Genomic DNA, 16,665 nt, shown 5'->3' with positions numbered 1-16,665 from the left:
TATATAAATATTTCTTTAAAATGTTTTCTTTCACAGTGATAGCGACTTCGACTGGGAGCCCCCGGTGCCAAGGTGCCCATCCCCCACTGAAGCGGGTTCATCAAGCCGGACCCCTGCTGTCTCCGGCTCCACACCTACCCCCGCCCGGCCATCTAGAGGTGTGAAGACACAAACAAAGAAGCGGAGGAAGGGAAGTGTGGAACCTGTTGGCAGAGAGGAAGAGGGGCAATGGCACTCTGTGCTGGAGGAGGATGTGGAGCCACGTCCTCCAATATTCAGACCAAAAAGGCCACCAGGACCTCAGCTGGACATGACCTTGAAATACAGACCCATGCAACTTTTTCAACTGTTTTTCACCCCGTCAATTGTTGATTCCCTGGTGTGTAATACAAACAAATATGGGGCTAAGAAGCAAGCAGGAAAGAAAGAGGCATGTAAGCCCATTTCCATGTCAGACCTTTTCTGCTACCTTTCACTGGTCATTTACATGGGGCTGGTGAAATTAAAAACCCTAAAGGATTACTGGAAAACATCCCCACTCTTTCACCCCCACTGTCATGTCCTCTACAAGGTTTCTTAATATCTCATGGGCGCTTCACATCAGTGACCCAGAAGTTGATGAGGAGAATGACAGAGGGGAGAGGCACCGCAAGGTTTGACAGGCTCTGAAAAGTCAAACCTCTCTACCCCAGCATGGTTGCCTGCAAGACCCATTTTCAGCCCACCCAGAACTTGTCCATAGATGAGAAGATGGTAGCCTCAAAGGCCGGAATTGGCCTAAAACAATACATGCGTAACAAACCAACAAAATGGGGTTACAAGCTGTTTGTTTCTGCTGATTGTGTGTGTGCATACACATGCAATTTTTTGGTTTATGAGGGGAAAAGCAGTTTTGCGACTGGTAAGGGACTCAGTTACGATTCCGTCATGGAGTTATTGGATTTTCAACTGATGGGGAAGGGCTACAAACTTTGTGGACAACTTTTACACAAGCCCTACCCTGTTTGCAGACCTGAGGAAGCTGGAGGTGTGGGCTTGTGGCACTATTCGGACCAACAGAGTGGGCTTTCCGAAGACAAAGGTGAACGACATGCCTTAGTGGGGTACCATGCGATGGATCCGTGAAGATGGCCTGTTGTTTGTGAAGTGGATGGATACCAGAGAGGTGGTGATGTACTCCACTATCCACAAGTCCTTCAGTGGCGATCACGTCATCAGGCGTGTGAAGGACACTACTGGGGCATGGACCACCAAACATTTCCCCATTTCTGCAGCTATCAAGGATTACAACAAGGGCATGGGAGGTGTAGACCTATCAGACGCACTGATAGGGTACTACAATGTTCTCCACAAGACAAAGAAATGGTACAATACATTGTTTTACCATTTCATTGACATTGCTGTGGTGAATTCCTTCATCCTGCAGAAGGAAATGGCGAAGAGCTGTGCACAGCCCCCCATCTCACAGCTAGCCTTCAGGGAGCTGCTCATCCGGGAGCTTGCTGGCTATAGCACAAAGTCCACTGCATCACATTCTGCCCCCTCTACCTCTGCCCCCTCTACTCCTGCCACCAGTGGTGTTCATATGCCAAAGTTCATAACTGCAGGCATGAATGTGCCTCAGGGCCAAAAGGGCACAGCATGGAGGCGTCGTTGTGTTCTTTGTCACATGAAGTCCCCCATCACCTGCACCACTTGTTTGGTTTGCCTCTGCTTTACAGCAGAAAGAGACTGCTATGGGACATGGCACCAGCAGCAAAATATTGTGTAGAGGACTGAGGGTCTTCCAAAGGGTCTACCCCTGTTTTTAATTTTTTTTAAAATTCAAATGTATATTTTAAACATTTTTTGTAATTTTTTTTGTGTGTTAGAATTGCTTTTTGATATGTTGTATATAGTTATTTGCACTGTTGTATATAGTTATATATAATTTCACCAATTCGGCCACTTGGGTACATTTGGGTAACTTGTGTGGGACACCTGGGTGACTTCATGCAAAATGTCATGTAGCTCACCCATTCCTGATGTTATCAGTCGAAACTTTGACAACTACAGTCGCCCTCTTGTGTTATCCATCAAAATTATCCCCAGCATCCTATCTGACTGTTTGGCTATTCTAGTACATGTGAAAGATGATGCTACAACAATAAAAACAGAAAACGTATGCTCTTTCTTTCTCTTTTCTTCTACCAGATCTATTGTGTTATATTCTCCTACATTCAATTAACATTTCCACAAACTTCAGAATGTTTCCATTCAAATGATAACAAGAATATGCATATCCTTGCCTCTGGGCCAGAGCTACAGACAGTTAGATTAGGGTATGTCTTCAGGCGGAAATTGAGAAGAAGGGATGCAGCCATAAGAAGCTAAGTAAGAATTTGACAGTAAAGTCTACACACCTGTTGTATTCGGCGCATTTGACAAATACATTTTGATTTGATGCATTGATGATATTTGGTCACAGAATACATTTATGTATAGTTTCCTAGAAACAACAGGTGGCTCAACTAACACTTTGGCTCGACTTAGCCAACTCTCCCCTATACCATTCTGTTTGTGCTGACTTTCCACTCTTTTCCAGTCCTTTTACTGCCATACACGTTTGGCAGTGACAGATTCCAAGGAGTGGAATGCTAGCAGAAATCAGGTTCTGGATTTCAGGCTACTCTGGAAGCCCATAAAAAAAATACTTTAAAAAAAGTGGATATGGAAGTGAAAATGGCACCACACTTCCCTACCACATGAGAGGAGTTAGGTCAGTCTACCTTGGCTGGGGTAGTCCGGAGTACTGCCGTTTCCCCCTGCTGGCATGGAGGGGTAGGGCGATGAGGCTGGGCCCAGGGAGGCGATCATCTCCATGACACTGGGCAGGATCATGTGACTGGGGCTCAGGGTGCGGCAGCGCTTCAGTGCCGGACCATCCGGCTCTTCTTTGATGTGAAGGTCGGGTTTGATGGGAACGGGCTTCCAGCTGCACACCGGGTCAATGGTAATCTCCTCATACTCCGAGCTGCGTGCGTGTAAAATTCAGAGATGAACGTTTTAGATACGTGGCTGCAGATGAAATAGCACCGTATTCTTTATATGGTGCACCACTTTTGACCAGATAGGGCTCTGGTCAGAAGTAGTGCACCAAATAGGGAATAGGCTGCCATTCAGGACGCAACTGTGTTTTGGGTTTTGTGAGAGACATATTGTTGAGGGGATTGGGGGGATAATAGAGAATGGGAGAGGAATATGGGGGAAAGAATATTAAGCACAATCAGGTACAAGTCAGAATGACATTGGGGAGTTGGTTCTTACTTCTGAATGTAGATGAGGATCCCCAGCATGTACTGGTCCACCTCTAGACCCTCCAGTAGAGCAGTCTTACTGCAAGGGGGAAAGGACGTAGTAGTGAGCTACAATCTATTTAGGACAGAGTAGTGAGCTTCAATCGATTTGAATCCTGCAAGGGAGTTATGTAGTAGTCTACTATTCTAACGTACTTGCACACAGGACAGCGCCAGGTCCCCCTCTCACAGTTCAGCTGCAGGTAGGACTCTAGGTCGAAACACTGAAACCAGGTTGAGAGAGAGTAGGATTAGCCGAAAATTCATCCAGAAACAGAAACATAATATTGATCCGTCACTCACAAACCCTCACATGACTTCCTTGGCACTCAAGAGTTGTGTAGCCTATCTCTAGGGAACAGGTGAAGGATCAACACTGGCTGCGTCTGAAGTGACACCCTATTCCCTATATAGTACCCTACAAGAAGAGCACTATTTAGGGAAGAGGGAGCCATTTCAGATGCAGCACTGTTTTTTTCCACTCTGAGGGAGCAGTGTTAGTGGAGCCGATCGGTGTGGTACTGGCAAGGAGTACTGACCTGTATGTGTCTGCAGTCATGGCCTCGCGCTGGCAGCTGGATGCGGCGGAATGTGATGGGGCACTTGAGGGACACCCTGATAGCAGTCTGCTCCACCCCGTCCTCCCCATTCAGCCCCGGTGTCCCTGGGATGGTGCCGCTGCTGAAGTTCCTCTTGACTGCAGTGGGGAACGGGGGAGACAGTGAATTTAAGGCCTTTTCACACTGCATTTGTCTTAGCCTTGGGCTATCCTTAGCCCCATGCCAAGACTGTCCCTGTGTTAACTTAGCCTGTGTTCACTGAAACCAACTGTCACTTTTCTGGAGTAGAATATTGAAATTAGGTAACAATGGAACTCTGCCCTGGGCTAAGGCTGGTGCTAACCCACTTGAGAATATGCAAGAGTGAACACTATCTTTGCCCCAGGCTAAAAGCTCCCATAGCTAAGTGCAGTGTGAACAGGGCTTTAGAGACCCATAGGCCATGCGGCGAGTGAAGTCCCCATTGTAGAGATACAGGATGTATTGCTATACTATGATGCCGTAGTGGTCAGTGCCTTATCGTGGGACAGTAGCGTTAAAGGGATGGAGAAATGAATGCACAGGTTTTCCAAAGGCTGCGTCGCTCATTTGGTAAAGCATGGTGCTTGCGATGTCAGGATTACGGGTTTGATTCCCGCTGGGGCCCCCAATATGAATAGTTATGCATGTGCTACCGTTAGTAGCTTTTGATAAAATCATCTGCTAAATAGCAGAGTATTTAATATTTTCTAAAATTGATTAAATACATGTTTTCCTCATCAATCTACACACAATACTCCAAAATGACAAAGTGAAAGCAGATTTAAAAAAAATATATTTCTAAATTTATTACAAATAAATAATTATTTACATAGGTATTCAGAATCTTTGCTATGTGACTCAATTGAGCTCAGGTGCATCATGTTTCCATTGATCATCCTTGAGATTTTGCTACAACTTGATTGGAGTCCACCTGTGGTAAATTGATTGGACACGATTCAGAAAGGCACACACTTGTCTATATAAGGTCCCACAGTTGACAGTGCATGTCAGAGCAAAAACCAAGCCATGAGGTTGACGAAATTGTCCGTAGAGCTCCAACACAGCATTGTGTTGAGGCATAGATCTGGGGAAGGGTACCAAAAGACGCAGCATTGAAGGTCCCCAAGAACACAGGTGGACTCCATCGATCTTAAATGAAAGAAATTTGGAACCACTAAAACCCTTCCTAGAGCTGGCCGCCCGGCCCAACTGAACAATCGGGGGAGAAGGGCCTTGGTCAGGGAGGTGACCAAGAAGCCGATGGTCACTCTGACAGAGCTCTAGGGTTCTTCTGTGGAGATGGGAGAACCTTCCAGAAGGACAAACATCTCTGCAGCACCACTAAATCAGGCCTATATGATAGAGTGGCCAGACAGAAGCCACTCCTTAGTAAATGGCACATAAGTGTCTCATTGGAGTTTGCCAAAAGGCACCTAAAGGAATCTCAAACCATGAGAAACAAGATTATCTGGTCTGATGAAACCAAGATTGAACTCTTTGGCCTGAATGCCAAGAGTCACGTCTGAAGGAAACCTGGCACAATTCCTACGGTGAAGCATGGTGGTGGCAGCATCATGCTGTAGGGGTGTTTTCAGCAGCAGGTCTGGGAGAGTCAGGATTGTGGGAAAGTGCAGAGATCCTTGATGAAAATGCTCCAGAGAGCTCAGACTGGGGCAAAGGTTCACCTTCCAACAGGAAAACTACCCTAAGTACACAGCCAAAACAGCGCTGAATATCCTTGAGCGGCCCAGAACACGATCGAACATAGAGAAATAGCTGTGCAGCGATGCTCCCCATCCAACCTGACAGAGCTAGAGAGGATTTGCAGAGAAGAATGGAAGAAACCCCCCAAATACAGGTTTGCCAAGCTTCTAGCGTCATACCCAAGAATACCTTTTTTATACCATTTTCTAAACACATGCTTTTGCTTTGTCATTGTTGGGTAGTGTGTGTAGATTGAGGAAAAATATAATGTAATCAATTTTAGATTAAGGCTGTAACGGAACAAACTATGGAAAAAGTCAAGGGGTCTGAATACTTTCCGAAGGCGATGTATACTACTAAAAGCTTATTCAGACTTTGCAATAGATTTGAGACAACTGAGAATGGCAAATGGTGGTACCAGAGGTAGTCCTAGTTCAAATGCAAGGTTTCCCTTGTAAAATATATTTTATATCTCAATGGGAGTTTCCTGATGAATTAAAGGTTCAATAAATAAAATGCCCCACTCACTCTTAGTGACACAGTGCTCTGCTGGCAAAAGCCGTTTCTTCATCAAGCCCTGCAGCACCGAGCGTACTGACGGCCTGTGGACCAGCTGGAGCACAAACAGGTGAGACTGCAGGTAGCAAGAGCGAGGGGTAGAGAGGAGGAGAGAGACAGCGAAATAGATGTTTGGGATTAGAGATTATCAGTGCAATAGTGAACACTCTACATAGAGGGCAACAGGTTTGACTGTGCCTCAATTTTAACTGTGACGTGAAACTTGCAGAAGAGTTGATTACAATGGTGAAACTCCATTCAACAGAGTGTAGGTGTGTGCTGCAGGACACTTACACAACAGCAGGCTGTGACCGTGATCTGGATGGTGTTCCTCCCGGGCTGACACACTTGCTTCAGGTACAGGGGCTTGTGGGAAGTCTTGTTGTCGCCACGCTGGATGGTGAGGGGCGTGGCGTTAACGCTCACCTGCACCGACGCCGGCCAGTTGGTGTTCATCTGACGGTCCTCATGGTGGTAACACTTAAACTGGAGCTCCAAGTCCGGCCTGCGTACGGTACACACACGCACCCACACACGCCAAATCATCTACAACAGCAATATAGTAGTATAGTATAGCATGGTTTAGCAATAAGACCCGAGGAGGTGTGGTACTGCATATGGCCAATATACTACGGCTAAGAGCTGTTCTTGCACGACACAAAGCGGAGTGCTAGGACACAGCCCGTAGCCGTGGTAGATTGGCTATATATCACAAAACCCTGAGGTCCTTATTGTTATTATAAACTGGTTACCAACATAATTAGAGCAGTAAAAATAAATGTTCTGTCATACCCATGGTATACGGCCTGATATACCACGGCTTTCAGCCAATCAGGATTCAGGGCTCGAACCACCCAGTTTATAATATAGCACAGTACATTGCAGAATAGCAGGGTATAGTATAGCACAGTACAATCCAATATATAAAATGAAGAGCAGCAGAGCTCGGACCTCATCATGAGGGTCTTGTAGACGGAGTCGCGCAGCTGGAAGACGTGGTTGCTGACGGCCAGGTTGTGCTCCAGGCGGAAGGGTTCCAGCACCACGCCATCTCGTACAGGGAAGGTCAACCGCAGGTCATCGCTGGGGTTACCTGATGAGCAAAGCCAGGCGCAATCAATTAGCCACCATGTCTCGTTGTTAGACCGTCTAAACACACACAACACTAGTTTCTCTGTTTTCTGGAGGCACCGTAAATGCAGAGAAATGATGAAAACAAAGACTTCATTAACCACGTTTCCATCCACAGTTTTTATGCGAGTAATGTCATACCATATAAAAATGAATCACGACAGTTGTGATGGAAACAGGAATTTTCGGTACAAATGTATAAATCCCGATAGATAATTTGTTCATTCGACATGGTGGGATCTTTTTGTGTCGGTAAAATGGCGGTGGAAACGCATCGATGCGCAAATAACAAATATTGATATAATAACCATGATATTGAAGTAAACTTGAAATCACACGTTGACATGGTGTGTGGTCCTCCCACTACGACTCCGGAAAACATGCAGTTTAAATTAGGCTACAGATGAAAAATGATGATGAACTTCCCAGGGTGCTGAAAGTGCATGGTATGAGCGTGATGCTCCTTTCCAATAAATGCTGAGGGTCTTATTCTGGTGACATGATGATCAATGCTTGACTGCCGTTTAAAAAAATATCCATAATCTTATCCATAATCTCATAATGTAGACTAGCCTACCCGCACTGTATCGGAGTCATGGCTAGATGGGATCCTGTTTTTTTGCCAAATTAACGTCAAAAGAGATTTTTTTTTTTTTGCATTTTAACGTGACGTTAATTAGTCAAAAGCTAGATCACTTCTAGCCATTACCCTGTATCTACGAGCTGCTGGCTAAAGCACACGTGCCAAGACCAGAGTAGGCACTTTTTCTATTTAACGCAACAGTTTTTGTGACAACACAGAACATTAGGGGGAAAAAAACATAAGCCAAAAATGCACATTGTGTGCACTACGTCAGCACGCACAGTCAGTTTGGTGGAAACACACCACTGGTGGGGAAAATTGACTTATTTTCTTTATGTAGATTTTTGAAAATTTGCATGAAAATCTGTCACCAATTGAATGGAAGACTAGCTGATCGTGGACTTCAGGAAACAACAGAGGGAGCACCCCCCATCCACATCAACGGGACCGCAGTGGAGAAGGTGGAAAGCTTCAAGTTCCTCGGCGTACACATCACTGACAAACTGGAATGGTCCACCCACAGACAGTGTGGTGAAGAAGGTGCAACAGCACCTCTTCAACCTCAGGAGGCTGAAGAAATTTGGCTTGTCACCTAAAACCCTCACAAACTTTTACAGATGCACAATCGAGAGCATCTTGTCAGGCTGTATCACCGCCTGGTACGGCAACTGCACCACCGCGACCGCAGGGCTTTCCGGAGGGTGGTGCAGTATGCCCAACACATCACCCCCGGGGGCAAACTACCTGCCCTCAAGGACACCTACATCACCCGATGTCACAGGAAGGCCAAAAAGCTAATCAAGGACAACAACCACAAGAGCCACTGCCTGTTCATCCTGTAATCATCCAGAAGGCGAGCTCAGTACAGGTACGTCAATGCTGGGACCGAGAGACTGAAAAACAGCGTCTATCTCAAGGCCATCAGACTGGCCACTTTAATAAATGGAACACTAGTCACTTTAATAATGTTAACATATTTTGCATTACCCATCTCATTTGTATATACTGTATCCGATACTATTCTACTGTATCTTATTCTATGCCGCTCTGACATTGCTCGTCCATACATTTTTTTATTCTTAATTCCATTCCTTTACTAGATTTGTGTTTATTGGGTATATATTGTGTATATAGTGTAATTTTTTAGAAATTACTGCACTGTCGGAGCTAGAAGCGCAAGCATTTTGCTACACCCACAATAACATCTGCTAAACACGTGTATGTGACCAAAAAATTATAATTTAGCTACTGAGAGACGAGGGATTTCCAAAGCAAATTCTGTGTACGAGTGTGTCATGTTTGAGGGTTACCTGTGGGGAGTGGTGGGGGTAGGGAGTTCGTGTTTGGCTTGATGTCAGGCAGGAAAGAGGGCTTGACATCATGGCCAGGAGACATGTAGGGGGGTACCGCACTGCCTGGGGTTATGGGAGGGGTGGGGTTTCCAAGAAGGGGAGAGCTTGGATAACCAGGCATCACCCTGCCCGGCTAGGACACAAAGAGAATGAGAGTAGGGTTAGGTTGCTGTACTTGGAGGACTAAAAATAGTAGTAATGTGCTGTGCTTTGAGATTTTGACATTCAGAGGCAACATAGGTCTACATCTCTACACACAAAGAGAAGCCTGGTCCCAAATCTGTTTGTGCCGTCTTTCCAACTCTTACGGCCATTGGCAAGACAGCACAAACAGATCTAGGACCAAGTTACACAAAAACATAATGAAGGTGGAATGAGTTCTCACCCCATTGACTACAGTCTGGTTGAAGGTGTTGTAAACTCCACCGACTCCCCCGGCCACTAGTGCATTTAGTGTGTTGCCCTGTCCATTGAACTGCTCCGACTGAAAGGCAAATCGCACAGCACTGGTTTGTACTCTGGACTCTAGTTTGGGTATTATTACAGTAGCCAGCCAGGGCATACACACACATAGGAGGGAGGGTGTAAAAACAGTAAAGCCCAGCAGGCTGTGTAACAGACAGACAGGAATAGGGGTTTGACAGATCGTGACACTGGATAGTGTTACCTTGTAGTACTGTCCTGGGTGAGCTGGTCCCGAGGGGTACTGGCCCATGTTGCCCTGCTGCATGGGCATCTTGTGGCCTTGGTAGGAGGGGGAGGTGGCTGAGCGCTGGGGTCCCAGGCCCCCATGGTACTGCATGGGCTGCCCAGGGTAGGGCCCCTGACCAGGAGCAGGGCCGGCCATGCCTGGACCATACTGCTGTCCGGTAAAGCCCTGAGGGAGACACACAGAGGGGGCAAAATGGAAACGAGATATGTGTTGACCTCAAAACAAAACTGGGCACACAATTATATTTCTGGTATGATGAGGATACAAACAAATGAAAGCTATAATGTTAGTGAGATAAACCTTACCAAATAAGGAAGTTGAGCCTACTTGAATTTTAAGCTCGCGAAATTACACTTTGATACCCAGCATTAATTGGAGGCTTTTACTTGCTAAAATGTGAAGTGACACCTGGCTATTATAAGAGAATGGCCCATTTTGGTGAAGTTGGACAGTGTAACCAAAAACAACTACCTTAACGGCAAACTCTATATCAAGCTTAATAAAATGGATGGACATAGGTGTTAAAATAGTATTATAATTCACACGGTATATTTTTTACTTATGGCTGTCAGTCTACAAATGGTTTGCATTAGAAAGTATGCGAAGTCATTCGCCGGGAGAGACTCACCTCAGCATTGTATGGGCGTTTGAGTCCCTGCTGTGGCCTGGGTGGTCCATGCTGAGCCCCGGGGTAGCCTGGGTGCTGGGGCATCCTCTGACCTTGAGGGGCACCGTACATGGGCCCCATGGACGGGGGACGAGCGGGACCCATCCCTGCCGGGGACATGCCAGGGGGACCTCGGGGGCCCGGGTGTTGCATGAACTGTGTGTTGTAGCCCGCACCGCCACCCATCTGAAAAGTCCTCTAGGTTAGTGTGGGCATGTTATGGCGGGTGAGATAAAGGAAACAGAAGTCACTTTGATGTTCTGTTTTCACTGGTTTACATGGTTATAATAACGTATAAATAAGGTCCATATTGAGCAGTGTTGCAAAGTCGAAGAACTTCCCTCTGTTAATTAAACATGACATAAGCCACACACTCCTATAGCCAGCAGGGGGTGCAGTATCCACTCAGACCAACAGAGGCCACCATTTTGGTTGGATGTTTCTGCACAATACAGGAGTCTGACAGGCAACTCCCATAAGGTGTTTGTGTCGCAACCCCTGGCTTGTGGTCATCCGAGACAATAGTAATACTATAGCAGAGAGTATGCACTACAGAGTAGGATTAAGTTGTCCCTAGACTCTGATCTTGGGTCAGTTTAGCATTTTCCCCTGTAATGGTTACGGTTAGGATTTGGGGGAAGGCAAGCTGATCCTAGATCTGTACCTATGGAAAAATTCACTCTAGAGCATGTACTACATTGCCCTCCCTACCTCCTTCCTTACCTGGCCGTAGTTCATCTCCTGGTTCTGCTTCTCCTGGATAGCAGCAACCGTTGCCGTGGCTGTGGCTGTTGCTGTGGCAGCCGCTGCAGCCACCGCCGCCGCCGCCGCCTGGGTGAAGTCGGTTTGAGGGCGGATGCCGTGAGGGGGCATGCCCATAGACCCCCCTCCGTTATTGGGGTAACTGAGGGGACAGAGAAATGGTTGTTTCAAAATAAACCAACCTGGAAATAGTGTGACTCCAGTATTTCACACACAGGTACATGTTCCCCCAGTAAAACAGTAACTGTTCCGTATTACCAGAAACCATCATACTCTTGGCTACTATACAAAGACTACAGGAGGACTACTATACAACATGTATGTCTGGTAGCTAATTCATTCTGTTTTGGTTTGGACACTTGTCCCTTGTGCTCGGAGGGAACAGGTCCAGCTATTCAAAAATGAATGGTGTATTGAGAATAGTGTCACCCTGAATATAAATCGATTTAGTTTTGCAGTGCACCACTCAGGATTAAATAGCCTACTAGTCGACTGAATCCACAATGGTATGAGAGGGGATGGCAAAAGGAAACTGCTGTTAATGGGTGAGTCAGAGACAGGTCTCACTAAAAGGAAACGGTTGCAGCCAAGAAGATGGACGAGGAGCTCTGACACTATCCAGCCTTCACATACTGGAGTGGGCAGAGGCATATTGCCAACACGGGTATGTGTGTGGGAGATGTTGACTCCCTTAATCTTTGCCTCCAAATCTCTCCTATCCTTCTCCTCGAGGTAATTCCACATGAATGAGCGGAGATAAAAACACATGGCCTGGGCTATATCGGTCGGTCTGTCTGTCGCTTACCTGCCCACGTACCCAGGCCCGGCGGGGTATCCCCCATTGCCCCTGCCGTACATGCCCTGCTGCATGTAGCCTTTGTTGGGCTCCGGGTAGCCCTGTTGACCCATAAACTGCTGTCCCATCCCAGGGCTGTGGCCGGGCATCATGTTGCCCCCGCCAGAGTTCCCACCTGGACCCATCGGGTTCCCACCCAGGACCTAAGAGGGGGAGGAGAAACAAACAGGAGTGTTTACGAGGTGAATCACTATCAACCTAGTTCTAATATGATTCACCGCAATGATTCTTGTACTTTGGAATGTTAATGTATCGCCTATGGCGGAAGGGAAGGGAGGGTGACATTATATTGCAGCTGTATGTAACGTCCCAAATGGGTCCTGGTCAAAAGTAGTGCACTACATAGGGAATAGGGTGCCATTTGGGACACAACCTTAATGGTTGCTTTCGTGAGGTCACGGGTCTATCCATACCTGGCTGGGTGAAGGATTGGTTACCCCCCACACTGTGGTTACCACAGACAGGGAGCCTGCCGGCTGATTGCTGCCTTGCTGCCAGGACACAGGGTCATAAGGGTAGGAGCCGTCACTGAGGAGGAGGATAGAGAGATTACTGACTGGAGAATTGGGTCGTGGCCAACACTTCCTCTGTGGCCCTTCGGGGACCTCAACTATGGGTTAAGGCGGATAAGTCCGTGGAGCTTTGAGCGGATGTTGGCGCTTTGCTGAGTCAGGAGAAAAATATGGACATGCATTTATACATGTAAGCAACATGCATGCCTGAAGATTCTGGCTTTGCTATAGCCTGTGCATATTTAAAAATCTGTGCTGGGCATGTGTGCCGCCTGTGCTTTACTCAGTGGATTTGCCTGTGCATGTCAATCACATTATCACACGACACTGCACCATGTCTCCATGGAGACAAAGCCGTCACCTAGATACGGGTAAAAGTAGCAGTGCCAAGAGAGAAGTTACGTGTGTGACTCATACTGGATAAAACAGGACTGCTCTAGTTATTCCTGTTTGCTTTCCATAATCAGCCTTGCAGCGCACATCTTGTTGAGTCTGGCACAGTGGCCACACATGCACAGCATGGTTTCTGTTATTTTGGCCTATAAAAAAAATGAAAAGTCCATAAATAAAACTGTTGTTGGCCAAAATGACTAGGAGATTAAAAAAAATATACAAAAAAATCAATCTCATTGCAAAATAATGCTTATATTCATTGATGGAAATACCAGTCGGTGGAAATACATTTGACCATCATGCTCATCAGTCTATAGGTTAATTTGCATCATTTAGTGGAATTAAATTGTCCTGTGTGTATTTTCATTAGTCATCATGTATCTTATTTATCCAACACAACTGTCACACACGCACAGCATGCAGAGCTCATCAGCTGGTTGCTGCTGGAGTAAACATGCTTTTATAAGCCCATTCATTGTGCAACAATTCTAAATGCATGTGTTATACACAGTTTTGGTGATCAGTTTAAAAAAAAGCTACCTTTTTAAAATGTATTTATTTCTCCAACAGGCTATTGAAGCGCACCCCCATTCACAATTCAAGTGCAGGCAATAGGCAATCATCGAGTCATCCACCACTTTACAATGTGAGCTGGAGGCAGTATGCATTTTAAAAACATTATTGTTTGAAAGCTGAATGTTTTATTTAATTTAAATGAGGCATGTCTTACCTTCATTCAAAGTAGCCTATAGGCAAAACCCGACCATTAAAACGTGGAGGCAATTATTTTATAAAGACTTTATAGGCGGGCGCGTGAGTTTCAAGTTTGGAGGAGCTTACAATTTATCCTGCCATTTCTTCCGTTTTCCGTGCCAGTTATGATTTTCATATGCGCGTTTTAATGGAACAATTTAATTGCAATAATAACGTTGTCGTTTCTCAAAATCATTGTCACATGGTCAATAATAAAAATCTAAATTAAAATGATAAAGATCTAAAAGTCAACTAATGCGAAGTCACCAACATATTGATGATACACCTTGATCCATTGGCGCATAAAGAAATGAGCGCAGTGGTGGCAGTGGTCTCGCTGACCTGTCGTAGTTGACTCTGCACGTTTTTCATGCATTTCTTCTTTGTAGCTGACGACCTCAGGTTGCAGCTGCTGGTTAGTGCTGGGAATGTTTGAGCAAAGTCTGCGGCTCATCAACAACTGGGCTGGTGATTTGAAGTTGTCAACTGGAGTGTTGAGGTATTCAAGGAGACTGAGGTAGGGGTCTATCATCTGCTTTAGCTTTGTCCATGAGTGATTTAGCAATCTGCACAGATTTTTCAGCAAGGCCATTCATTTGAGGGTAATGTGGGCTTGTGGTGAACTCCCATGCTTTTGTGAAGGATTCAAACTAATTTTATTTGTAATAGGGGCCATTGTCAGATATTAAAGTCTCTACAATGCCATGCCTGGCAAGGATTGCTTTCAGCTTGTGTATCACAGCTGCAGATGTGGTGCTGTGAAGCTTGTCGAGTTTGAAGTATCTGCTGTAGTAGTCCACTGTTAAGATGTAGTCCTCGTTGTTCCAGGTGAACAGATTGGTTGCCACGACCTGCCAGGGTTGGTCTGGGATACAGCGAGGTAACATTGGCTCTGGTGTTTGAGGGGCATCGTTCAAGACATGTGGGGCATTTACTAACAATGTCCTCTGTTTGCACATTCCGTGCCAAAACAAAATGTTCCGTGCTCTGTTTGCACTTTTCCATGCCCATGTGTTCAGCATGGATCTTTGTCAAAATCTCTTCTGAGAATGGTAGGAATGATGATTTTCTCTCCTTTGAAAATTATTCCGTTCATCTGTGATAGTTCATCACGATGGTTCCAGAACTCAGACACTCAGAGGGGATTTTCTCCTCTCCTTGGGCCATCCATCCTGCATGACTTTCCTCAGCTGTATGAGTTGTCCTTTTCTGTTTCTGCTCAGCTCTCCTCCAGTTTTATGTCACTAACTGGTAAGTTGCTGTACACAGTGTGCACTTGCATGTCCATGCCTTCACTGAGGCTGCTGTCCTTGTAGGTAAGAAACATGGGAGTGTGTGTCTGTGACAGGGATGTCTTTGCCTGGACGGTGAGTGAATGTGAATGCGTATTTTTGTAGTTGAAGGCTCATTCTCTGTAGCCTTGGCGGGGCTGTGGCTAGCGGTTTCCTCATGATTGACTCGAGGGGCTTGTGGTCAGATTTCACAATGACTTGGCATCCATATACGTACTGATGGAAACGCTTACACCCGAACAGAATGACGTACAGCCCCTTTTCCATTTGAGCGTAGTTCATGTCACAGTCAGAGATTTGAAGTAGCACTGCACCTAGTCCAAACTTCGACGCGTCCACTTGGAGTCTGAGCTCTTTTTTGAGGTCATAGTAGGTGATGTTGGTAGGCTAGACCCTGGCCTCTATCCAAGCAAACCAGACTAAAGTGAGGGTTATATCAGCACAAAACTGTGTTGAGTAAGGTACGTTGGAGTGAGAGGTGGTGACATTTTTGCCTTGTGTGGGTGTACTTTCTCATTAAAATAAAAACTTTACTGTCACACTCTTTTCTGAACTCCCACGTTTAACCAGCCATCCTCAAAAGAAGCTCACTTTATCGGTCAGTTCATCTCGACTCTCCCTTGCCTCCGCGACAGAAATTCACAGAAAGGATGCATTTCTGGGCCCATATTCACAAAGCATCTCAGAGTATGACCAAGAATCAGTTTTGTGTTTTAAATCATAATGAATAAGAGGGGGGGGGGACCTGATCCTAGATCAGCACTCCTCCTCTGAGACATGTGAATACAGACCCTGAAAGTAACAGCCATTCTTCTCATCTACAAAACCACAAAGCTTAGAATCATCCTTATCGAATGGAGAGGGAGGAGAGATGGGGGCTAGCTGTCTGGCTGGGTGGGTAGTTGGTACACACCTGTGTGGATTAGGAGGCAGGCCAGGTTTCATGGAGTTCATGGGGTTCATCGGAAGGACGTTGGGATCAACAGGGAGCCCCACAACTCCTCAACCAGCAGACAGCCTGAAAGCAAAAGAACACGTGTTTAGACATGAGGCCAACTATTAAGATAGCAGTCTACTGTACCACGTTGGAGAATAGACATGACAAATGTTTCTGCAATGTTCCTATCATTTGCATATTCAGAAAGTCTATAATTATAAGAGGAGAAACTACCGAAACAATGATTGGCAGTGCATGGACTCACTGTGTGCAATAACATTGTTTAACATGATTTTTGAAAGAGTTCCTCATCTCTGTACCCCACACATACAACTATCTGTAAGATCACTCAGTAGAGCAGTGACTGTCAAACACAGATTTAACCACAACGACCAGGGATGTTTTAGAATGCCTTGCAAAAAGGGCAACCTACAGTGGCAAGAAAAAGTATGTGAACCCTTTGGAATTACCTGGATTTCTGCATAAATTAGTCATACATTTATCTGATCTTCATCTTAGTCACAACAATAGACAAAC

At 45.8% G+C, this 16,665-nt stretch overlaps 1 protein-coding gene across 4 annotated transcripts in view; it reads right to left on the bottom strand.

Moving 5' to 3' along the window:
• Positions 1-16,665, bottom strand: part of LOC110526111 (zinc finger MIZ domain-containing protein 2) — a 76,137-nt gene that overhangs the window by 20,137 nt on the left and 39,335 nt on the right. For all 4 annotated transcript variants that reach the window (XM_021606739.3, XM_036980390.2, XM_090238157.1 and 1 more), the window contains 15 exons: positions 16,105-16,209; positions 12,655-12,769; positions 12,191-12,384; positions 11,347-11,527; positions 10,585-10,809; positions 9,912-10,121; positions 9,630-9,728; positions 9,203-9,377; positions 7,130-7,271; positions 6,473-6,683; positions 6,149-6,254; positions 3,875-4,032; positions 3,492-3,559; positions 3,307-3,375; positions 2,769-3,013 (listed from right to left, as the gene is read on the bottom strand). In XM_021606739.3, coding sequence (XP_021462414.2) covers positions 2,769-3,013; positions 3,307-3,375; positions 3,492-3,559; positions 3,875-4,032; positions 6,149-6,254; positions 6,473-6,683; positions 7,130-7,271; positions 9,203-9,377; positions 9,630-9,728; positions 9,912-10,121; positions 10,585-10,809; positions 11,347-11,527; positions 12,191-12,384; positions 12,655-12,769; positions 16,105-16,154 — 2,248 coding nt within the window. In that variant the 5' untranslated portion in view covers positions 16,155-16,209. The remainder of the gene's footprint in view (positions 1-2,768; positions 3,014-3,306; positions 3,376-3,491; positions 3,560-3,874; positions 4,033-6,148; positions 6,255-6,472; positions 6,684-7,129; positions 7,272-9,202; positions 9,378-9,629; positions 9,729-9,911; positions 10,122-10,584; positions 10,810-11,346; positions 11,528-12,190; positions 12,385-12,654; positions 12,770-16,104; positions 16,210-16,665) is intronic.

This window comes from Oncorhynchus mykiss, chromosome 6 (genome assembly GCF_057628025.1).
Source record: "Oncorhynchus mykiss isolate SJ-2025 chromosome 6, ASM5762802v1, whole genome shotgun sequence".
In the NCBI taxonomy this organism is placed as follows: Eukaryota; Metazoa; Chordata; class Actinopteri; order Salmoniformes; family Salmonidae; genus Oncorhynchus; species Oncorhynchus mykiss.
The sequence above is the reverse complement of the archived record's forward strand: the minus strand, read 5'-3'. Positions and strand labels throughout refer to the sequence as shown.